Source organism: Antechinus flavipes, chromosome 6, assembly GCF_016432865.1.
Source record: "Antechinus flavipes isolate AdamAnt ecotype Samford, QLD, Australia chromosome 6, AdamAnt_v2, whole genome shotgun sequence".
NCBI classification, from domain to species: domain Eukaryota; kingdom Metazoa; phylum Chordata; class Mammalia; order Dasyuromorphia; family Dasyuridae; genus Antechinus; species Antechinus flavipes.
In genome coordinates this window covers 15,819,330-15,844,474 of record NC_067403.1, presented here as the reverse complement: position 1 = coordinate 15,844,474, position 25,145 = coordinate 15,819,330, and the positions used below count along the sequence as shown (strand labels likewise).

At 39.7% G+C, this 25,145-nt stretch overlaps 1 protein-coding gene across 1 annotated transcript; it reads right to left on the bottom strand.

Moving 5' to 3' along the window:
- Positions 1–10,097: 10,097 nt before the first annotated feature.
- Positions 10,098–23,907, bottom strand: LOC127540926 (sodium-dependent phosphate transport protein 2B-like). The gene is made up of 12 exons (XM_051965911.1): positions 23,802–23,907; positions 23,575–23,703; positions 20,608–20,736; positions 19,507–19,650; positions 18,684–18,795; positions 16,985–17,180; positions 15,798–15,893; positions 15,245–15,365; positions 14,149–14,316; positions 12,434–12,550; positions 12,185–12,309; positions 10,098–11,067 (listed from the first exon to the last, which is right to left on the bottom strand). The coding sequence occupies exons 1-12, from the start codon at positions 23,881–23,883 to the stop codon at positions 10,501–10,503; spliced, it is 1,986 nt and encodes a 661-aa protein (XP_051821871.1). The 5' UTR covers positions 23,884–23,907; the 3' UTR covers positions 10,098–10,500.
- Positions 23,908–25,145: the final 1,238 nt, after the last annotated feature.

Sequence of the window (25,145 nt, the reverse complement as noted above, 5' to 3'; positions counted from 1 at the left end):
CCCAAGATGGCAAGCAGTCCTATATATGTTAAATATGTTTGTGCATACCTTTGATCCAGCAGTGTTTCTACTGGGCTTATACTCCAAAGAGATACTAAAGAAAGGAAAGGGACCTGTATGTGCCAAAATGTTTGTGGCAGCCCTGTTTGTAGTGGCCAGAAGCTGGAAAATGAAAGGACGTCCATCCATTGGAGAATGGTTGAGTAAATTGTGGTATATGAATGTTATGGAATATTGTTGTTCTGTAAGGAATGACCAGCAGGATGAATACAGAGAGGACTGGAGAGATTTACATGAACTGATGCTAAATGAAACAAGCAGAACCAGATCATTATATACATCAACAACGATACTGTTTGAGGATATATATTCTGATAGAAGTGGATCTCTTCAATAAAGAGAGTTAATTCAGATCAAAGATGGACAGAAGCAGCTACACCCAAAGAAAGAACACTGGGAAATGAATATAAACTGCTTGCATTTTTGTTTTTCTTCCCGGGTTATTTCTACCTTCTGAATTCAATTCTCCCTATGCAACAAGAAAACTGTTCAGTTCTGGACACATATATTGTATCTAGGATATACTGTAACCTATTCAACATGTAAAGGACTGCTTGCCATCTAGGGGAGAGGGTGGAGGGAGGGAGGGGAAAAATTGGAACAGAAGTGAATGCAAGGGATAATGCTGTAAAAAAAAATTACCCTGGCATGGGTTCTATCAATAAAAAGTTATTAAAAAAAAAAAAAAAAACACTAGAGAGAAGAAAAAAAGAATAGTGTGAAACACTAAATTATGCTTTCTTCTACAATTTAAAAATATTTTAATCTGTCAAAGAAAAATGTACAAAGTCAACAATAGTCAGGTCTTACATTTAAAATAATTTTTTATCATATTCATTATAAATTAGGAATAAAACATTCATTTCTTTTTTCCCTTGAGAAGCATGTAATTTTCTCAATACTTAATTCAAAACAAATGATGTACAGTGAAAATGAAATATTACCCAAGCTCTAAACATCTATATTTATATTATGAAAAAAATCACTGTAAAATTATTTGAGCAAAATCAACACACAAAGATTTCGGTAACATGAAACATGTTTTATAAACATACAGAACTTTCATGAAAAATGATAATTTACTGTAACAAAAAACACATTAAGAATTTTCCTTGAGTTCAAATCTGGCCTCAGACACTTAATACTTCCTGGCTGTGTGACCCTGGGCAAGTTACTTAACCCCAATTGCCTCAGCAAAAAAAAAAAAAAAAAAAGAATTTTCCTTATTCAAAGTTACAGTCTTGCCAAGGACAAAAGTACCCATTTTATAATTTAAAAAATAAATGATTTGTGTTACAATTGGAAATACATCTACTCTTAGTATAGTCACATTAGAAGAATTAGCAAAGAATTCAGGGATTATCTATTCATTCTGTGTAAGCGATTAATAGATTTATATGAAATGGATTGTAAAAATTAACCAAATTTTGGATTTGAAATAAAAGTGGAAACCAAATTATTAAAAAGAAAAAAGGGGGGAAATTGTGAGAAATGGCTGGGCATTATGGGTTTCCACAGTTATGAAAATTAAATTGAAGAAATGAAACAAATTAGAAAAATGAAACCTACATGGACATCAAGAAATAATCAAGGGTGGAATTATCTTCCCCCAAAAGAATGTAAACTTCTTGTGGGCAGGGATTGACTTTTGTAATCAGGGGTCCTCAGGAAGGTTTGAAAAGAATCTTTTATTATTTGTCCTTAGCCCTCCTTTATTAGCTTCCCCCTTCTAGAAGATAAGCAACTTGGGAGCAGGGACTGGCTATGTAAAGAGTGGTGAAGCTTCACGTCCTGTAATTTCTGTAACATCCAATTAATGGGGAATCAGGAGAGAAACTTGTGCTTCAGGATAGGAAATAAAATCCTGCCTTTAGAGTTTTAAAGATGTGTCTACTCATATAGGCACCCAGTCTTTCAAGAATGTAAAATAAATCTTTCCTGCATGCAAAATAAATAAATAATTTATCTAGGGTCACAAAAAGATATGGAATTATATCAGAAATTCTACACACTCATCCAAGAATTCATGTCATAGCTCTAAGTAGCAAGCTTTGCATTAAAAACACTACTATAATTATGCTGACAAGTTGTGGTTTATACATAAACTTCCATTCTAAAAACTGAACAAGCAACTCCACATTTAACACAAAAGTAGTCTTGAAAGCTTTAGGTCCTTAGCATAATATTCATAAATTGGCTTATGAATCATCACTACTGAAGTAATTTTTTTAATTCCTAAAAATCATGGAATTACAATAAATTTCTAATTACTTATAATGATTGACAAGAATTATTTGTCAAGAATAACTTGTACAACTGTGCATAATCTTTGATCCAGAAGTGTTTCTATTGGGTTTATATCCCAAAGAGAACTTAAAGGGACACATATGTGCAAATATGTGACAGCTTTTTTTGTAGTGGCAAAAAACTGGAAATTGAGTGGATATCCTTCAGCTGGAGAATAGCTGAGTAAGTTTTGGTATATGAATGTTATGGCACAATAGTGTTCTATAAGAAACGATCCACAGAATGATTTTAAAGAGGCTTGGAGAGATTTACATGAACTAATGCTAAGTGAAATGAGCAGAACCAAGAGATTATTGTACACAACATTGTACATCAATATTACACGATGATCATTCTGATGGATGTGTTTCTTTCCAACAATGAGATGATCAAGACCAGTTTCAATGATCTTGTGATGGAGAGAGCATCTACACCCAGAGAAAGGACTGTGGGAACTGAATGTGGATCACAACATAACATTCTCACTCTTTTTGTTGTTGTTCGCTTGCATTTTGTTTTCTTACTCATTTACATTCTTTTTTTTTTAATCTGATTTCTCTTGTGCAACAAGAGAATTGTATAAATACATTTATACATATTGGATTTAACAAATACTTTAACATGTTTAACATATATTGAATTGTTTGCCATGTAGGGGAGGGAGTAAGGGGAAGGAGAAGAAAATCTGAAACACAAGGCTATTCAAGGGTCAATGTTGAAAAATTATCCATGCATGTTTTGAAAATTTAAAAAAAAAAAAAAAACACTAGAGAGAAGAAAAAAAGAATAGTGTGAAACACTAAATTATGCTTTCTTCTACAATTTAAAAATATTTTAATCTGTCAAAGAAAAATGTACAAAGTCAACAATAGTCAGGTCTTACATTTAAAATAATTTTTTATCATATTCATTATAAATTAGGAATAAAACATTCATTTCTTTTTTCCCTTGAGAAGCATGTAATTTTCTCAATACTTAATTCAAAACAAATGATGTACAGTGAAAATGAAATATTACCCAAGCTCTAAACATCTATATTTATATTATGAAAAAAATCACTGTAAAATTATTTGAGCAAAATCAACACACAAAGATTTCGGTAACATGAAACATGTTTTATAAACATACAGAACTTTCATGAAAAATGATAATTTACTGTAACAAAAAACACATTAAGAATTTTCCTTGAGTTCAAATCTGGCCTCAGACACTTAATACTTCCTGGCTGTGTGACCCTGGGCAAGTTACTTAACCCCAATTGCCTCAGCAAAAAAAAAAAAAAAAAGAATTTTCCTTATTCAAAGTTACAGTCTTGCCAAGGACAAAAGTACCCATTTTATAATTTAAAAAATAAATGATTTGTGTTACAATTGGAAATACATCTACTCTTAGTATAGTCACATTAGAAGAATTAGCAAAGAATTCAGGGATTATCTATTCATTCTGTGTAAGCGATTAATAGATTTATATGAAATGGATTGTAAAAATTAACCAAATTTTGGATTTGAAATAAAAGTGGAAACCAAATTATTAAAAAGAAAAAAGGGGGGAAATTGTGAGAAATGGCTGGGCATTATGGGTTTCCACAGTTATGAAAATTAAATTGAAGAAATGAAACAAATTAGAAAAATGAAACCTACATGGACATCAAGAAATAATCAAGGGTGGAATTATCTTCCCCCAAAAGAATGTAAACTTCTTGTGGGCAGGGATTGACTTTTGTAATCAGGGGTCCTCAGGAAGGTTTGAAAAGAATCTTTTATTATTTGTCCTTAGCCCTCCTTTATTAGCTTCCCCCTTCTAGAAGATAAGCAACTTGGGAGCAGGGACTGGCTATGTAAAGAGTGGTGAAGCTTCACGTCCTGTAATTTCTGTAACATCCAATTAATGGGGAATCAGGAGAGAAACTTGTGCTTCAGGATAGGAAATAAAATCCTGCCTTTAGAGTTTTAAAGATGTGTCTACTCATATAGGCACCCAGTCTTTCAAGAATGTAAAATAAATCTTTCCTGCATGCAAAATAAATAAATAATTTATCTAGGGTCACAAAAAGATATGGAATTATATCAGAAATTCTACACACTCATCCAAGAATTCATGTCATAGCTCTAAGTAGCAAGCTTTGCATTAAAGACAACTACTATAATTATGCTGACAAGTTGTGGTTTATACATAAACTTCCATTCTAAAAACTGAACAAGCAACTCCACATTTAACACAAAAGTAGTCTTGAAAGCTTTAGGTCCTTAGCATAATATTCATAAATTGGCTTATGAATCATCACTACTGAAGTAATTTTTTTTAATTCCTAAAAATCATGGAATTACAATAAATTTCTAATTACTTATAATGATTGACAAGAATTATTTGTCAAGAATAACTTGTACAACTGTGCATAATCTTTGATCCAGAAGTGTTTCTATTGGGTTTATATCCCAAAAAGAACTTAAAGGGACACATATGTGCAAATATGTGACAGCTTTTTTTGTAATGGCAAAAAACTGGAAATTGAGTGGATATCCTTCAGCTGGAGAATGGCTGAATAAGTTTTGGTATATGAATGTTATGGCACAATAGTGTTCTATAAGAAACGATCCACAGAATGATTTTAGAGAGGCTTGGAGAGATTTACATGAACTAATGCTAAGTGAAATGAGCAGAACCAAGAGATTATTGTACACAACATTGTACATCAATATTACACGATGATCATTCTGATGGATGTGTTTCTTTCCAACAATGAGATGATCAAGACCAGTTTCAATGATCTTGTGATGGAGAGAGCATCTACACCCAGAGAAAGGACTGTGGGAACTGAATGTGGATCACAACATAACATTCTCACTCTTTTTGTTGTTGTTCGCTTGCATTTTGTTCTCTTACTCATTTACATTCTTTTTTTTTTAATCTGATTTCTCTTGTGCAACAAGAGAATTGTATAAATACGTTTATACATATTGGATTTAACAAATACTTTAACATGTTTAACATATATTGAATTGTTTGCCATGTAGGGGAGGGAGTAAGGGGAAGGAGAAGAAAATCTGAAACACAAGGCTATTCAAGGGTCAATGTTGAAAAATTATCCATGCATGTTTTGAAAATTAAAAAAAAAAAAGCTTTATAGAAAAAAAAAAGAATAACTTGTACTGGATTTTTAAAATTTAAATTTCTTTCGTAATTTAGAGATAACTAGATTTTATATGCATGTATATATACAAATACACATATACACACATGCAGTCCTTAAGTTAATGTTGCTTAAGGAATTAGACATTGAGTATATGTCCTTCAATTGGGAAATGGGTGAATAAGTTATGATATATGAATGTACTGGAAGACTATTGTTCTCTAAGAAAAGATGAGCAGGCTGATTTCAGAAAAGCCTGGAAAGACTTACATGAACTGATGCTGAGTGAAGTGAAAAGAACCAAGGAAACATTGTATACAGTAACAAGATTATGTGATGATCAACTCTGATAGACATGGCTCTTTTTAACAATGAGATGATTGAAAGCAATTCCAGTGACCTTGGGATAGAAAATGTCATCCAGATCCAGAGAGAGAATTATAGAAACTATCTACTACTCGTTTTTCTTTCCACGTTGTTTGTTTTTTTTCTGGTAGCGCCTTACTTTTTGGACTGATTTTTCTTGCATAGTATGAGAAACATGGAAACATGTTTAAATATAAAACATTTATTATAAATAGTATAAATATATGTAATATAAAATATAATAAAATTGTGAAAAATCATAAATATAACTTAAAATGTTTAAAAGGATTGCACACATTTAACATAACATATCAGATTGCTTGCTGTCTTGGGGAAGAGGGAGATAAGGAAGGGAGGGAGAAAAATTATGAACACAAAATCTGTTTGAAAGATTGTTGAAAATTGTCTTTATATGTACTTGGAAATATAAAATCCTATTGAAAGGGAAGATATATTATGGCTTAATAAAAGAATTTAGAAGAGCAGTATTTTTAAAAAATCAATTTTGATAAAGTATAGGGAAAGATAATGCCAGAGATATTCCTAAACTATATTTAAAATTAAAAAACCTTTGATATGTATTTTGAGGTTATATTAATGTAGATTTGAAAATTTCTTGACTTGTTTTCTTTCATAACTTCCATCTAATGCATATAAGTAACAGGCATATCCACAGAAAGAGTGCAAGCTTTCAGGTTTCTCAACATCACATAAAATAACTTTGTTGCTGTCAGAAAGACCAAAGGCCAAAACTACAAGAAAAAGACAATCAAAAACTAGGTGATTAAGCATATAAAAATGTAACACTATTGATAACATTGATAGTAAAGTGGATTTTGGCTCAAAAATCCTGAATAATTAATTTGCTACTGTTTAACTTTGTCATTTAAAATAAATTCTCATCACCAAAATGTGGTGATCTTGTTCCCAAATGCATCCAGGTGAGAAAAGTTCAGATCTTTTATTATCTCCAATATAGCCCGGTTAGCTTAGAGCCCCCCAAATTTCTCCAAATCCAAAGGTTCTGTCCTTTAGCCTCTGCCTCTGCTTTCTTCAACCTCCAACCAGCACAGAGATGGAATGAATCTCTTGTCTCCTTCACTTGGGGCTCGGCTAGCTTTCTGGTGAATCTTTCAGACCAGCTTGGTCTCAGTGGGGGAAGTTAAGAATTCTAACTTATGATACTGATCTAACATTAAACTCTTGAGAAAAATTTAAAGGCAAAAATAAAAAATTGACTGTAAAGAATTATTAGTTTTAAAATGGACTTATATATTTAAACAGATAAATGATATTTTTATATGACTTCTCTTTATCCATCAAGTTATAGTGGAATCTAAAAAGAAGTCTAGAAGAAATTATTTGACCTGTATAGTTTTAGACACATAAGGGACTTTAGACATGATTAAGTCTAATTAAGCAAAAACAAAGGCTTTATTTTTTAAGAATCCAGAATTGCAGGCAGCCTGTATAAAGGGCCCTTCCTAGAAAGATAGGGAACCAGGATTCTAGACCTGACTATGTAGAGATAAATATACAACTAACTTCATACTTCTAGTATGTCGATAGTAGAGGAACTAGATGATTTCTTACTATTTGATGGCTAATATTTTTACTTCAATGGATCTCCTATCATATAGTCATAGGTACTTTCTCCAGTGGAGCAGACTGGATCCCATCCATGCTTTCCCATTTGTTCCAACTCTTTTCTGTATCCTCGCAGGACTCCCTCCTTCCATCAGGGTCTCCCCAAATTGTTAGAGACTTCCTCTGTCTCCCTTGACATTTATGTGGATGTCAATGGAACACTTGTTAGTTGGTTCAGCCTTTTCACACTTATCTTACACCTGCAAATTTGTATTTTTGAAAATTTCACATTCATGGGATCTTTGAGGCATCTGAAAGATATTAAAGCTGCGTATAAAAGTGTAAAGCTACACTTTTATTTCAAAATGTTGAGACAATTGCGGGGCTAATTAGAAAGAGTTTTAAGGGCAGATTTAAAGGGAGATCCTTTTGACCAAAGGGTTGGTACTGTCCCTGTGCCACCTACCTGCCTCAAGATGAGCTAGTTATTTCAAAGGTCTCTGGTGAATGTTGGAGTAACATCAGAATTCACCACAGGACACACTTCTTGTCCTCATTGGGGCTCCAGCTGACACTCATGTAAACTGTACTCTAAGCACAAAGCACTGAGGTCTTCTTTAACCTCAGATGAGAGGGAAGAATTTTTGCCCTGACTCCATATTGTGTCCCCCCCCCCCCCATTTTTGTCTAAGAGGCTAACCTAGAGGTGAAAGTAACAGTCACAAACTCTTCTGGTGGCAAAGCTGATAGTTAATGTGCTCCGCTCTATGATTGTGGACTGCCGAGGAACAGGGCGAGTTTCCAAAACCTTTACTTTTCATTTGCAAATTTGGAACTATGCTCAAAAAGTTATCCAACTGTGCATACGCTTTGATCCAGCAGTGTTTCTACTGGACTTATACCCCAGAGAGATACTAAAGGGAAAGGGACCTGTATGTGCCAAAATGTTTGTGGCAGCCCTGTTTGTAGTGTCCAGAAACAGGAAAATGAATGGATGCCCATCAATTGGAGAATGGCTGGGTAAATTGTGGTATATGAACGTTATGGAACATTATTGTTCTGTAAGGAATGACCAGCAGGATGAATACAGAGAGGATTGGAGAGACTTACATGAACTGATGCTAAGTGAAATGAGCAGAAGCAGGAGATTATACACTTCGACAACGATATTGTATGAGGATGTATTCTGATGGAAGTGGATCTCTTCAATAAAAAGTACTAATTCAGTTTCAATTGATCAAGGATGGACAGAAGCAGCTACACCCGAAGAAAGAACACTGGGAAATGAATATAAACTGTCTGTTTTTCTTCCTGGGTTATTTATACCTTCTGAATCCAACTCTCCCTGTGCAACAAGATAACTGTTTGGTTCTGCAAACATACATTGTATCTAGGATATACTGTAACCTATTTAACATGTAAAGGACTGCTTGCCATCTAGGGGAGGGAGGGGAAAAATCGGAACAGAAGTGAATGCAAGGGATAATGCTGTAAAAAAATTACCCTGGCATGGATTCTACCAATAAAAGTTATTAAAAAAAAAAAAAAAGAAATGTCATTGGGAAAATATTTGATTTTGAAAATAAAATGGGGGGGGGGGGAAGTTTTCATTAGCAAATCAGCAGTTGGCAGCTGGTGGCCCATTATCAGATGGCACCGCCATCTTGAAATGTCACATGATGCTTGCCTAATTAAACTAATTAAATGGCATCCTCGGGCTTTCTGGCTCTATGCTGATGACACCTTTCAGACCTATTTCCTTGTTCTGGAATGTTCAGCAAGAATGGTTCAGGAAATATCTTCAACAATAATTATGTGGATTCATTTCAAGCTTCCAGACCCAGGAACAGGAACAGGGAAAAAAAATCTCCCAGGGTAGATCTAATTCTAGCCTTAAGATTCTTGATCAAAGTCAGAAGGACCTCAGTTCAAATCTGGCTTCAAACAATTATTTCGTAATTGTGTGAACCTGGGCAAATCATTTAATCCCAATTGCCTCATCAAAAAAAAAAAAAAAAAAAAGAATTCTTGATGAAAATCTGGGCAAGATACCTGATCTGATACTCATTTTTGCTAATGGGAGTGGGGGGCAGGTAGGACCTCAAATGAACAAGAAGCATCTTGAGGATAAGGAGAAAAGGTAAGTAACAAATCAAAGTTCCCTAATCTTCAAAAATGCATCCTATTTGGGTCCGAATGTTTCTTTCCAAAAATATGAAAATGATACCATGCTCACAAAAACAATCCCTATGGGAAAAAAGAGTGTAAATGGAACTACTGAGATGCTTAACATTTAGTGTGCAGTGGGTCACTTTTAAAAATTAAAATTGTGTTGCCCTTTGTGGCCATGGGGCCCGAAGGGTGGCCCAACCCTACTTCCCAAGCCTTTCCAGAAGCCATCCCGGCACATGCTGCTGACCAGCAGCACTCTCTCATGAGCAGGGAAGGGGGTCCACATAGCTTGCTGGAGCTCAAACTCAATCCTCAACCTTCCCCTTGCAGCAAGTCCCCAGGGATGGAGAGGAGGCTTTGTAAGCCTGGACTGGGGGGCTAAATCATTAGCTAGCATCTTTTCCAGCCAGATTTGCCCTGCCTGCCAGCCTTGTGGGGCCACAAAAGGATTGATTTCCTATTTACATTCAGGTCTTCTCAGAAACCAAACTCACACTTATTTTTAAAAATAAGTCTAACTATATTTATTTAAGAAAAAGAATTCTTTCATTCTAAAAATGTTTCAAGTCCTGTTGCCCCAGTGTTTGCGGAGATAGAGTAAGTGGCCCAGTCAGGAATCATCTTGTACAATCCCTGTGGTTCTTGTCCCAGGGCTCTTAGGGAACCAGAAATCATGTGAGGGATAACTAGGGCCTTGGGAAGGATGAGGGTTTGATCACAGTTTCTGCCAATGCCTGTTGGATTCGGGGGTGGTGGATAGGGGTAGCAAATGTCCGTGGTTCCATTTTCCAATAGATAGCTAACCATCTCCCTCTACCCTTCCCACATTTTTGGGGAAAGAAGGGCACCTAGAACAAGAAACAATCCATCTTTTCTCCTCCTCTCCAAGCCCTGTCCTACTAGAAAGCTGTGACGTTCTTCACGTGTTGGGCCTCCTGCGTCTTGGACACGGGCTGGGTCACCTCCATTATGACTGCCGTGTTCTCATAGACCTCAGGAATCTTGCTGCAGACTTTGTTGACCTTTTTCTCCTCTTCTGGCAGGTCCCAGCACCTACTGCAGCGGCACCATCCACGGAGCTGGCAGAAGCTGATCATGAGAGACACTGCCTTATCCCAGGGCTGAAGGGAGTGCATGTACAGGGGCAGGAAGTCCCAGGTTCGAAGCTTGTTCGGGAGGATTCGAGGGCAGCGAGCTTGGAGCAAATTGATGAACAGGACCACAAACACAAACACTAGGATGGGTATCCCTACACCCATCAAGACAGACATCCCTGCCACGGAGAGGCCGAACACGGCCAGTGGAATCAAGAAAAAGAACAATACAAGGTAAAAGATGGCAAACCAACGGTAGGTGGCCGAGATATTCCCCAGGCCCCTGGCAAGATGGATCGGCAGGCGCATGAATGGGATTGGGTACCACAGAAGGATCCCAGAGACATTGAAGAAGAAATGGCACAGGGCAATCTGAAATCAAACGGAGTAAACATGATGAAAGCTCATGGAGACACACTGGGAGCCAATCAGGGAGAGGAAAGGGAAATCAGGAGGTGGGTGGTGAGGAAGGGAAGGAAAAAACCAGATTCACAGACACTATCCACTACGGATTCATTGATTTAAGAGCCAGAAGGGAGAGCAGCATTCAGCTAAGTCAGGGGATTTAATTTGGCAAGAGTGATGAGCAGCAGGACATGGCTGGATGTCAATGGGGGCTGTGGCCCCAAGACCGTCAGACCCAGAGACAGAAGACTTGGGATGGAAGTCTCTTTCAACCTCACTTTGCACATCTGAGATCACTTCATTCACTCGGTTACTGTGGACATCGAATGACATCATGATGTCTCAAGTGGTTTGGAAACTTAACTGCATCCTACATTAAGTTATGGAAAGAACAATGCATCTAACTAGGAGACAAAGGTAAGGGGGTGGGAACTGTGCTTGTTCCTGATCCCAATTTATTACAGACACAAGTTAGAGATCTTTAAAATACCCAAAATGTTTGAATTGATTCAAATTTCCATCAATAATAAATGAGGGGACCCCAATTTTTCTCATAAGCCTTCCAACATTGGTAGCTTTCTCCTTGAATCTCTTTTAGCAAATCTGATAAGTGCAATAAGATTTGTTTTAGTTTACATTTCTCTAATAATGATATGACTATAGATTGTTTTGATTTACACAATAGAATGCTAGCTTTTGATATGCATTGACTATATATCAACTGGAGAATTCTTTCAAAATGTACTTTATACATTTGAGAACTTTATCTGAGAAACTGTCTATATAAAATGTTTTCCCTATTTACTGCTTTCCTTCTAATGTCGATTACATTTATTCCATTTGTACAATTTAATGTAATTAATCAAAATTATCAATTTTACTCCATCTCTTGCTTATTTAGTTCACTGGTCACGACTAAACTTCAGTTTGGGAGAACAGCTACAGACACTTTTCCAGCCCACATCCCTCTGTGATATGGGACAGCTTTCAGGAAAGAAACCAGGGTGTTCATTGGAAGGATTTAGTGGTAAGCTAGGAAAACAGAGCTTAAAGGAAAGAGGTAGTGAGTCATAACTATTCTGACCTGGAGTGAATTGTGTAAAGTGCTTCCAGGGCTGGCCAGCGCAGCCATGATGGCCGTGGTGGTGGTGCCGATGTTGGAGCCCAGGGTCATGGGGTATGCTCTCTCCAGGCTGATCACTCCGATGCCTAAGAGGGGGAAAAGACATTGTATTCCATCCTGGCGGGAAATAACTGAGCATGCAAGACCAAATGTAAAAAAGGAGACATGGGACATGTGAAAGGGGAAATGAGGGAGGAAGGGAGGACTCACCAACCAGAGGAGTGATGGCAGACGTGAACACAGAGCTGCTCTGCACAATAAAGGTCATCCCAGCTCCAACAAGAATGGCGAAGTAGCCCGTCAGCCAAGCAAAGGGGAAGGGGAAATCTGAGAAAGAGAAGAGGAAAAAGGCAGTTTCTACAAATGTCCTGGTCAGTATTTCATGTTCAATGCAATAGATCACTCACTCTAAGGGCAGTTTGAAAATGGTCATGCAATTATTTCAAAACCTGATAGTTTCTAAGGCAATTAAAAGCAATCAGTAAGGAGTTTCCTCGCTGCCTTTTTAGGCTCTTCTTTGTTCAAACAAGAAAATATCTGTAAAAAGCTCCAAGCACAATATCTAGCAAATAGTAGGTTATTATACAAATCCCTAAAGTGAGGGAACTCACTTTCCTATGCAGGCTGGCAGAGTCTCTAACTCATATCCTTAAAGAGTTGTCCAGAATATGAACAGACAATTTTCAGATGAAGAAATTGAAACTATTACCACTCACATGAAAGAGTGTTCCAAATCACTATTGATCAGAGAAATGCAAATTAAGACAACTCTGAGATACCACTACACACCTGTCAGATTGGCTAAGATGACAGGAAAAAATAACGATGAATGTTGGAGGGGATACGGGAAAACGGGGACACTGATGCATTGTTGGTGGAGTTGTGAACGAATCCAGCCATTCTGGAGAGCAATCTGGAATTATGCCCAAAAAGGGCATACCCTTTGATCCAGCAGTGTTTCTATTGGGCTTATACCCCAAAGAGATACTAAAAAAGGGAAAGGGACCTGTATGTGCCACAATGTTTGTAGCAGCCCTATTTGTAGTGGCTAGAAACTGGAAAATGAATGGATGTCCATCCATTGGAGAATGGCTGGGTAAATTGTGGTATATGAATGTTATGGAATATTATTGCTCTGTAAGGAATGACCAACAGGATGAATACAGAGAGGCTTGGAGAGACCTACATGGACTGATGATAAGTGAGGTGAGCAGAACCAGGAGATCATTATACACTTCGACAATGATATTATATGAGGATGTATTCTGATGGAAGTGGATTTCTTTTACAAAGAGACCTAATTGAGTTTCAATTGATAAATGATGGACAGAAGCAGCTACACCCAAAGAAGGAATACTGGGAAATGAATGTGAACTATTTGCATTTTTGATTTTCTTCCAGAGTTATTTTTACTTTCTGAATCCAATTCTCCCTGTGCAGCGGGAGAACTGTTCGGTTCTGCAAATATGTATTATATCTAGGATATACTGCAACATACTTAACATATATAGGACTGCTTGCCATCTTGGGGGGGGGTGGAGGGAGGGAGGGGAAAAAACGAAACATAAGCGATTGCAAGGGATAATGTTGTATAAAAATTATCCTGGCATGGATTCTGTCAATACAAAGTTATTATTAAATAAAATTAAAAAAAAAAAAAAAAAGAGTTGTCCAGAGATTTGGGGGCTCCCCAAGACTGGTTTGATAATGCAAATCCAGAACCAAAGAGACCACACAGGTTGCCAAGATTGCTGATGGGAAAGAAGAGACCCCAAGTGAAGACAACAGTCCTCCGGAGCGCTGGTCTCCAGACCCACGGGCCAGATGTGGACCTCAGGGAGCACAATGGGAGGAAAGCTAGCAGGTGTCTTTTTTCACAAGGACTTTGCTCACAGAAAGGCCCAACCTACCTAGGCCTAACCTACCTGTATTGATAGTCTTCTTAATTGCTGCAGCAATTTGCCCCTTGAGCATAGAGTTCAGCACCTTGATCATCAGGATCAAACAAGTGCCTAAGAGCAGCAAGGAGAGCGTCAGAAGAATGAATCCAATGGTCTCATCAGAAAGATTGACATCCACAAATGCGTGTTTGCCTGCGGGAACCAGAAAAGCCACCTGTCATCTTTGTCTTCCTCCTCATCACTTAACCAGGGTACACAGAGTGTCCTACACAGGTCTTGTACAAAGTTATAATTCAGAGGTTTATACACTCCCCCAAAAAAGATCTCAAAAATTAAATTCAAACACCATTTAACCCTGGGACCCTTACAGTAAGAATCTTCAGTGTTTTTATAAGAAATCATTTTTGAAATGTGAGGGTGTGGGGGTTAACTGCCAGTTAAGTTTCTGTTCACTGGATGGGAAGATAAGCGTGTGGGAAGCTGCACTGACACTTAAGTTGCTGTATACTCAGTAGCACAATCAGAAGGCGTACTGGTTACAGTTCAAAGTCCTGGGTTTGAATAGGTCTCCCTTCCCAAGATTTCTCTGACTTTGAATGATATACTGATTACTTTGGTTGGATGTACAGAAAATATAATGAAATGCTTTATGAAGTACTATGCACATGTAATAATAACAATGAGTTGACATTTACACGGGGATTGAAGGTTTATAAAAAGCTTTACAAATATAATATTTGTTCCTCACAAAAACTCTAGGATGTAGGTATTACAATTATCCCCATATTACAGATAAGGAAACTCAGGCAGATGGCAGGTGGGTGACTTACTCAGGGTTACTCAATCTGAGGCTGGATTTGGACCCGATCTGCCTGAATCTCTCCAGGGTACTAGACACTGCACCATTATGAGAATGTTGTTAGAACTGATGTTTGAGCTTCAATTCCTGACTTAACTCCTGCTAGTAAGCTATAGACATTTAGTTGGGAGAGATAGGAGGTTCCTATAGACTACTAGGTCCAGGGCTCTTTCCACAATATAATTAGATGAGAGAGCCGGATGGAGAGTGGGGTTAGAAAGGCCTCCTTCGCTCAGCAGACTTTGCAGATTTCCTACTCACACTTTGCAATGTTCTGTTTATAGGTTATGTTCATGAGGGTCCAGGTCGTGTTCCCATTGGTCCAGCAGAAGCTGGGAGAGGTACAATTTTCTGGTGAGGGAACGGTGACGTTGCTTAAAGTCTAGAAGACACAATAAGAGAAAAAAAGGCTTGTTACTAAAAATGGTATTTTGGGAAGTTAGATTTTATTGCACTGAAGACATACCCCACTGGCCAATGAATCCCCACTTTACCCCTCTTCCATATTCCCCATAATGCTTAGAAAAGAATTTCAGCCTTTGTGCTTGGTTCATGGACTATGGAACATCTAAACTCCAGAACCAGTTACTTCTGGAGGCCAGCTGAGCTGCCCTCAGACTGAGCACTGTCACCTGGAATGGGGGCCTGAGCACCAATTGTTTTAGCTCTCTTGGAGCAGTCTTGTGTCCCATAATCTGAGGTAGAACTAAGGCAGGGTGACTAGAGCTTTGGGATAGGGCACTAAATTCATAGAAATCCAGTAGCATTTGCAGTCCCTCAACATCACAGGGGAAATCGAGGTTCTGATTCTTACCTGATTTTTAAATGTTTTACACCAAGTCTTTATCAGGCTCTTGTTTTTGGCTGCTTCATTTCCTGTAGCAATTTCAGTTATGACTTTTTTATCCAGCTGGGAAAACAACAGACATAGGAAAAGAGTTAGCCTGTTCCTCAGCTGCGATTTGTGACTGAAAAGTTTGAATGACTCTCCTAGGGGCTCCAGGATACAGAAGAGAAAACCAGGATGTGTGTAAAAGGGAGACACAGATTGGTCTCGTTTCCCTGAGGACCTCACTTCCATTTGCACAGGTGACTTTGCCTCATCTAAGCTTGACTAGATCAGGCCAGATAGATCTTTTTGCCCTATTCTAGGGGGCCCAGTTCCACCAGCTCCTTGAAGCCTTGAAGGGGCTCCCATTTGGTCATCATATCCCCCAGTGCCTGGTCCCTGGTAGGGGATTAATAAATGCTTTTTGGTCAGAAGGCATTCCTTGGGAAAGAGCTCCACTTTGGCCAGAAGAATGGCAAAGTTTATGAGGAATCAAAATGGTTTTGCTGGAGACAGGCACATCACACTGATCGAAAGGGTGATCGAAAAGGTAAAGATAACACATCAGGGACAGAAGCAGCTACACCCAAAGAAAGAATACTGGGAAATGAATATAAACTGCTTGCATTTTTGTTTCTCTTCCCGGGTTATTTTTATCTTCTGAATCCAATTCTCCCTATGCAACAAGAAAACTGTTCGGTTCTGCAAACATATATTGTATCTAGGATATATTGCAACATATCTAACATATATAGGACTGCTTGCCATCTAGAGGAAGGGGTGGAGGGAGGGAGGGGAAAAATCGGAACAGAAGCGAATGCAAGGGATAATGCTGTAAAAAATTGCCCTGGCATGCGTTCTATCAATAAAAAGTTATTATTAAAAAAAAAAAAAAAAAAAAAAAAAAAGATAACACATCAGCCAACAAAACAGTCATTGGGCCTCAGATGGCAGAAAGGGGGTGCTGAAGAACACACCTGCCAATGTGGAGGGCCAAGCAAGATCCCTAGCTCCTCTCCCTCAAATAAAATGGGGGAGTCACAGCAAGGAAAGGAATGTCTAGCACTTCAGATTGGGGGATGAGACTTCGAATTCTGCTTCCAAGGGAACCCAGGCCACCACTGGTACCCTTTCAGCCTCAGTTTAAAATCAGAAGGAATCTTGATGCCCACCCGGACAATGAGTTTTGTGAAGGGATCTGTGATGACTTTCAGGAGATCAGGGGCATCTTCCCCCCTCTTGATATTAAAGGTTTTCACGATGGCATCGGTGAGGTGGTAGAGGTAGCCAGTCATAATCTCCAAGGGCAGTAGCACCAGCACTGACAACCAGTTAAAGAAATCGTGGACGGTCCCTCCTGCAAAAGCCCTAAAGCAGGGAGAAAAAAGTGTTCACGTGATGGAACTATCATGCTCATTAAATGCCTGCTGTGTGGGCAAAGAGAAAGCCTGGCTTGTACAGTGACGTGGTTTGGGGTCTCCTAGTGACAGAGCAGGAACCAAACAAGTCACTTAACCCTTTCAGTGCCCCAGGCCACTTCAACACTGGGGGGGGGGGGTCCTCCACATTGGAAGTTTCCTTTCATCAGTGAAACCACAGACCCAGTTGCCCCCAAATTGGGCAGAGCCTGTGAGAAGGAGGTGCTATCCACACACAATCTCCACGATACCAGCTGAGTGACTTGGCCAAGAGAATCAGGAATCCGGGGGTGCCATCCATCCAACCTCAGAAGCCAATGGGCCGCTCTGTGATCCTGGCCAGGTCACTTCACCGCTTTCTGACCCAAGTTCCCTATCTCATCACCAAAAGGGGGAATATGGCTCCAACTCTGGTTTCTTTGGGGGGGGGGGGGAGGGGTTGAGGAGCAAACTAGACAATGTTTATAAAATACTCTACAAATTGTAAGTCTCTCCAAAAACCGCAGCTATTATTACATTATAGTATATTATTATATTGTACATATTACAGAATACACAACTATTACCAAGAGAGCTTGCCTGGAGTCAGGGAGACCTGACTTAGAATCCAGTCTTACACACTTACTAGCTATGTAACCTTGACTAAGTCATGTCTGTTGCTTTCCTCAGCTATAAAGAAAGGGGATAGTAAGAGACTCTCTTTCACAGGGTTCTATCAAATGAAATACATGCATAAAATGAATTAATAGCACAGTACTTGGCACATATTAAGTGTTAATGAATGCTGCATTCATTAACGATTTACTGGACATTTACCCTGCAGGATTACCACTAGGTCTTGCAGTGCTGGTGATTCACAGACTGAGGCCAAATTGCTTTGATGGGCCCATCGGCACAGGACGGCCAGGAAATGTCCAGTTAGGACTTGCTTCTATTGGCTAAGGGGCAAGGGATGCCATTTATTGTCAGGTTTCTCATTATATTGCTTATTATATTATAATATTAGTATTGTTATATTACGTATATATTTCTCAACACAAAGTCCTACTGCAGTTTCCCTCTCTGGCCCTGTCTCTGGTCCTGATTGCATGAAAGGAGAAAGGCACAAATGTTGTGATCATCCCTTGCTACAAGTTCTCAAAGTCTAACTTTCTCTGATCTCTTCCTGGGACTCAGTAACACCTGAAAACCAGTTCAGAAAATGAAAATCTGGTAATATTCCCAAGAGAAAGAGGATTTCCTTTTGTTTGTCAAGACCAACATCAACCCAATTACCTGTTACCAAGGAATGCATTGTACCAAAGGTGGCAACAGATACTAATTTATGACCAAGCTGAGTCCAGCGGCTCATCCCACAATCCGCACTAGAAGGTCCATTGGAAAAGTTAATCAAAGGTGGTTATGGCAGTGAAGGAGAGAACAGACCAGCAAACAAGCGAGACAAGCTTCCTACCTTCGAAATTCATCCCTGTCTGCAGCCTGCATGAGGGCCACGATAGTATTGGTGATTGAAGTCCCAATATTGGCTCCCATGACAATGGGAATTGCTGCCTTTACTGTCATCACTGTCAAAGGAAAAAGGTAAATGAGGAAGAAAAAATAAGGAACTTCACAGGAAAAAGTAAAGCTTAAATAAGTTGATAAACCAAGTACTTTAAATAAGTATTTTTTTTAATTTAGGAAAGCTATGGAATCCCATGATGAATAGGAATCCTTTCTACAAGGCAGTCAGCCTGTCAGTCATTCAACCTTGGCCTGAAGATCTCTGTGAAGAAGTCACATGTGAAGGGGCCAGAATCGTAATAGGAAATGGCAAGGAAATTGGAGACTACTGGCAGCAATGGGGAAGTGTGGTCCCTGCTCCAGTGGTGTCTCTAACAACAGGGAGGACAGAAAAGTAGCAAGATTAAAGATTAGCCCACATCGTGAATAAAGACATAAATCTAAACTCTGGAATGAGATTCTTCAAATGGATCTGGGCTTTCCAAACAAGGCTGTGCCAGTATGTGTGTGAGTGTGAGAGTGTGAGTGTGAGTGTGAGTGTGAGTGTGCATGTGAGTGTGAGTGTGAGAGTGTGAGTGTGAGTGTGTGTGTATATGCGTGAGTGTGTGTGTGTGAGTGTGAGTGTGTGTGAGTGTGCATGTGAGTGTGCGAGAGTGTGAGTGTATGTGTGTGTGCATGAGTGAGAAGGTGAGCATGAGTGTGCATCTGTGTGAGCGTGTGTGTGTGTGTGTGTGTGCGTGAGTGTGTGTGTGTGTGTGAGAAGGGTCACTCACAGGAAGAGGACACCAGGCTGACAACAATAGATGTGGATGTGCTGGAACTCTGCACCATGGCCGTCACCAGTATGCCAATCATCAAGCCAGTCATGGGATTGTTCAATATGGAACCATCACGGAAAATCTCCCCAGCTATTTTTCCTGCAAAGGAAATGATTTTTTGGTAAAATAACGTAATTGTGGACAGGTGGTTAACAAACCAAAGTTTAGGGGCCACTTCCTACGCCACAGCTTGTAGGAGAGAGTGAGGAGGCATTGGCGGCCAAAGTGGGCAGGGGGCAGCCAGGGTCCAACTTGGTTTTGGGAAGCCTTGAGTGAGATTCTGCTTCTCTCTCACTGTGAGCCAAGGGACTAAACTTCCATACAAATTTTACTTTTAGAATTTAGTCATTCATCTTTGTTTAGCTTTTTAATTTCAAAATATAAAGTGTAATTCTTCTACACATATTTCCATTTACCATGGTGCACACGGAAAATCAGACCAAAAAGAAAACAATGAGAACAAAAAAACACACCACAAAAAGGTGAAAATACTATGTTGTGACCCCCCTTCAGCCCCTATTGTTCCCTCTCGGGCAGATGGCTCTCTCCATCACAATCTGTTGGAATTGACCTGAATCACCCCATTGTTGAAAAGAGCCACATCCATCAGAACTGATCATTAAATAATCTTGTTGTCAAATTTGAAACCATAGAAGTGCCAGTTATTCTCATCATTTGTCCCGAACTTCACCACCTCCTCATTCCAGTTAGGGTCTCTGCTGGATTAGAACAAATCCTCTGGCTGTTCCTCATACACTTTACATGTTCCTGGGCCCTGGGAGAATTACTCTGGTCTAGAAAGGTACCCCCACCCTGCCCATTTGCATTCAAACATTCAAGCCCAAATTATTTTTGGGGATACAACTGATAGAATTTGTGGAGAGAATAAAGAATGAGATGGAGAAGGCTTCAACAAAGTTACCCGAACCCTCTTCTTCACTTCCTAAACTTGACCGTTTCACTTCGCCCAGTCCAACAAAACACACACACGGCTCTTAGCCAGATCCCACTCTCTGAAACTAGAAAGAGGGATCTTTCAGATGTCGCTTCTCCTACCTCCAACCAGCTGGAAAGCGCTGCTGAGAATGTCCAAGGAACATATAAAGAAGTAGAGAAATACCAGGATGAGGATTATTTTTCCAAGCCCTCTGAAGACAGCAATTATTTTCCCTTTGGTGTCTCTCTCTGCAAAAACAAAAGGGAAGTGAATAAGCCTTTATTAAACACCTACTATGTGCCAGCCCCTGTGCTAAGGGTTACACAAATATAGCCTTATTAACAGAGGGAGATGTATAGCTTGACACACAAACCCACAGAGACACAAGGGGGAGGGAGACGAGGGGGCAGAGATCTGGCATCTTGTGCAATCATGTCCCATCTCTTTCTAGCCAGGAGAAAGCGAGCTGGGATTTTCGGCTTGCGTGATACATTAGAAACTACATTTGAAGAAGTGGCCCGTTTACTTGAAGTGATCCCCAAAATTTGGCACCTCACCCCCATCACATTCGAAAAGTCACGTTGGTGGAGAAGCCTTTTAGCACCAAAGACTTTGAGATCTGGAGGGGAAGAGAGGGAACCATAAGCAAACCAGGTTGACCCATTGGCCTCCTAACTGGGGCAGATAATAAGACCTGTCAGTTCCACCTAGAGGGGTCCCAGATAATGACCAGCCAGAGCACTTAGTGCTCTCCAGAAGGGCATTAGGGCTCATTTGGCGTTTTTGTGAAGACCGTTTTAGCTCCAAATCTTCCTAATGAGGCTGGCCAGTCTAGAGGATTAGCCCAACTTAGTCCCGCCCCAGCCCCTCCCCACGGCCCAGCCCATCTCATAGATTCAGAACACCTGCCCCTTCTCCCTGGCCCCAGGCTCCATGCTGGATGGCCCCTTTCATGCAGAATCCCTGATGCCACTTTCTATTTCTCTACCTTCCTTCCCTGTCCATAAGCACCAGTTGCTTTCCAAAATGCCAGTTCCGGAGTAAGAGGAGATTTCATGGCAGAGCCAAAGTGCCCAGAGTGCTTTGAAAACTGGCAAAACATTCACGGATTTCATCTCATTTCCTCCTGAGGCAGGTGCTGCTCTAAGTGGCTGAGGTACCGTCCAACTTGGGCTTTGGACATCAGATCTAGCGTCTCATGTTCTATCCATGGGCCAGCTCGTGCACTCCTTGGGGTGGGCACTTTACAAGGGTACCTCACGGTGGCCACGGAGGAAGGAGCTAAGATGTTTATGAGCCTACCTCACTCTAGTGTGCTGTGCAGCAATCCATCAGAGCCATTTTTCCAACACCACAGTTGTACAGTCTCGTTAACACATTTTGGCAATTCTCGCAATATTGCAAAATGTTTCATTATCATTATGTTATGATGATGTCATTATAATTGAAGGCAAGTTGACCAGAACCAGGAACACTGAATGACTAGAGCCAACTATCTTATGCAGGCTCCAGGTTATTTACCATTTTGTATATCCCAAAGTCTATCCCTAGGTCTTGAACACAGTAGGTTTCTAAACGTGTCTATGAAATGAACACACTTGCATCACAGTGGAATTGTAGGATGAAACCTGACAACTTCTCGTCTTCCCTTCCAATTCTTACCAAGGCTCCCTTGTGCACATCAGGAATTCAAGCCCGATTGTACCATCTGCACTAATGGGAGCTCATTCTACTTCTGGACATTTCTTGGTTTTAATTAGCTGCCTCATCTTTCTTCTGGAATCTCCATATTCTCACAAGACCAATTCACCTTCTTCCACAGGACATCCCTGCATAGATCCAAACATTTCTTTTCCTCTAAGCCTTCCTTGCTCCTTCACTGCAATCCCACCAGCCCGCCTGCCCTCTGGGAGAAGCTTTCTTATCTCTTTCTATCCCATCCAAGTCCCTGAATTGCTTCACCGAAGCCCCCAGGACTGGACATCCCACTTCAGGTGCTCTCTGACCAATGAGAACACTTCCCATGAGTCAGACAGCCTCCTTCTATGAATGCAGTCTAGCATAAAGAGGCAGGGTGAAGTAGCCCTTGGAGGCACTAAGACCTCAGATCAGATTCTGCTTTCCCAATATCAACTGAATGATAGTGGACAAAGCATTTTCCTCTCAGTACCCCCAGGCAACTTTCTAAAATAGTAAATTAGAGGTGAATTGCCAATCTGTATCAGCAGAGGAAATTTCTATACTGAGTTTGCTACAGCAAGGAAATCAGATTAACCAAAAATAGATTACCTCCGTTTTAAAAATGAATCAATGAGACAGAAATGTCCTTCTCTTGGTTACTATTAAGATTAATTTTTTATATCGTTTCCTATAACGCCAAGTTTTCCCTATCATGTTAGTATACTATAGAACAGTATGAATCTTAATGTCTGTGGGAAGCACATTCATGGGATTTGGATAAAGGAGGTAAGGAGAATCCAATGGTTCCCACTGGCCATTGTTCAAGGAAGAATGGGAACCCAGAGATGTCATAGGGAATATTACAATGGAGTCCTGAACGAAGGTATAAATTGAGTTCAAGCAGCCCAATAATAATCCACATTGAGAGATATCCTATAGAAGAAATGTTCACAAGGCCTTGAAGTCCTCAACTCCTGTAGAAGTGGCAGAAACAGCTCTAATCACAGGCTTGGGGGCAGCAGAAAAATGATACCAGCCAGCATTTCCGCAGGGCTTTAAGATGAACTCCATGTTTTCTTCACAACAACCTTGTGAGGTAGAGGGTCCAAATATAAGATTTCTAAATCCAAGGTCACTCCTTTAGGAAGTGTCAAAAGCAACACAAACCTGATTTTTAAACTACAAATTCAGGTATGGCATTACCTGGAAATGACAGGATGCTGTCCCTTCCCACAAAGAGAAACACACACAGGTCTAGATTCCTCTCTCTCATTCACACACACATACACAAACACCCTTATGTGATAATGGAGAAAGAAATAGTTAATAAAAATAAAGCAAACTGCAGAAGTGGCAGTAGGTCATATATGCTCCTGAATGAGGTGCTCCAAGGAAGTTGCCATTACCTGACCATTTGATCTCAGAATCCTTCAAGTTAGGCATGTCCCATGGGTCTTGTACCACTGGCTCTTCAACCAGGGCAATAGTAGAGTGAGTTTGCACAAGTTCTATCTTGTTTCCAGGAGAAAGATCATCTGCCAAAGACAGTAAAAATCCATGAGGAATAGGGCCCACTTCTGTTGGGGAAGAGTGGAAGATGGTACTTCAAGATGAATGGGAGAATGGTACTTACTGCTGGAGCTTCCTTTATCTTTTTCAGATACAGGGGATTGTTGGATGGTAGCCTCTTCAGTGAGCTTAGGCAAGGGAGCCATGGTCTGTGAATAATGAAATTTTAAGCTGGATTTTATGTCAACAAGGACCCGGAAAGATGAGGTATACAACAATAGCACTGACAAAACAAAGCAAAATCAATCAAGGGTTCTAAAGTTCATTTTTAAAAACCCACCATTTCTTTCTTCTAAGTGGGACATCATGGGGTCACTTTTTCACCTTCAATCTTGACTTTCCCAACCACACATTGAGCCTCTTCAAGTCATGTCCCTCCTCCGGGGATTCATTCTCTTCCCTCACCTCCCCTATTGGCCTAAACTATCCAGACCACCTGTCTTAGTCACCAGCTCAACAAATGTCAACTTTCTCTTCAGTAAAAGCTCCTTCTCCACTCATTCTCTACCTCAAACTTATCAGTTACTTTCATCTCCTTTAGTTCCTAGGTTGCCTCTCCCTACCAGACACTGCAATGTCCAGTCTTCTCCTTCCTTACTATTTCTGAGATTATACCAGAGATGAAGGGTACTACTATTGATACATTATGCCATCCATGGGTCAGAAGCTACATCCCCACTAAATCGCAAAGTGGGAGAAACGTTGACTACACATTCATTTGTTCCTCTCACTTACACATGCTCCCGTTTTGGCTCAAGGTCTAAAATCACCAGCTCTTAGGACTTGTAAGTGTGCAGAGAACATGAATTTTGAGCAACTAAACAATGCAGAGCCTGCTCAGCATTACGAGATCCCTTATAAACCTGAGAAATATTATTTGGGATGGGGATGAGGAAAATGCCATTAATTTCTCTTTTCTTATTTCCTTGTTAGGACAAAGACTATGGGAATAATCCTGGCATTTCGAATCTTCAGCTGTTAATAATCCATGTGCCCTTTTATTATTGTTTCCTGGAATGACTGTCTCAAGGAATGGCTTTAACATGTTGGGTAGAATTTACTCTTCAAATGAATCCAATGAAAGCCTTTCACTTTCATCTTCCAAAAAAAAAAAAAAAAAACACGAAAACAGATAAGTGAAACTTACATCTTAGGTTAATACTGAAAGACTTCCAATTCTAAGTCCTTGCCCCTAGCACAAGGCATGGCACATAGTAGGTACTTAACTGGTAGCTAATGGGCTTTGCCAGCTATTGTTCTTGTTAGGGAAATGTACCTCAAATGATAGAGATTTTTCTTAGAAGATCAAGACAATTCCTGTGTACTTTTAATTTTTCTACAGATTGAAAATATCAACTTTTCCACATTAAGGGTCTGAGTTTCTGGCTTGTTTTTCTCAAAAAGGCAT

Bases quoted from the DNA above. Each gene is read 5' to 3' on its own strand.
- LOC127540926 (XM_051965911.1), bottom strand. From the start codon at position 23,883: ATGGCTCCCTTGCCTAAGCTCACTGAAGAGGCTACCATCCAACAATCC. The intron at 20,737-23,574 runs GTAATGGCAACT...TTGTTTTTGCAG, and splicing joins TTCTGAGATCAAATGGTCAG to AGAGAGACACCAAAGGGAAA. The intron at 11,068-12,184 runs GTCAGAATAGTT...GTTTGATTTCAG, and splicing joins CTTTACACAATTCACTCCAG to ATTGCCCTGTGCCATTTCTT.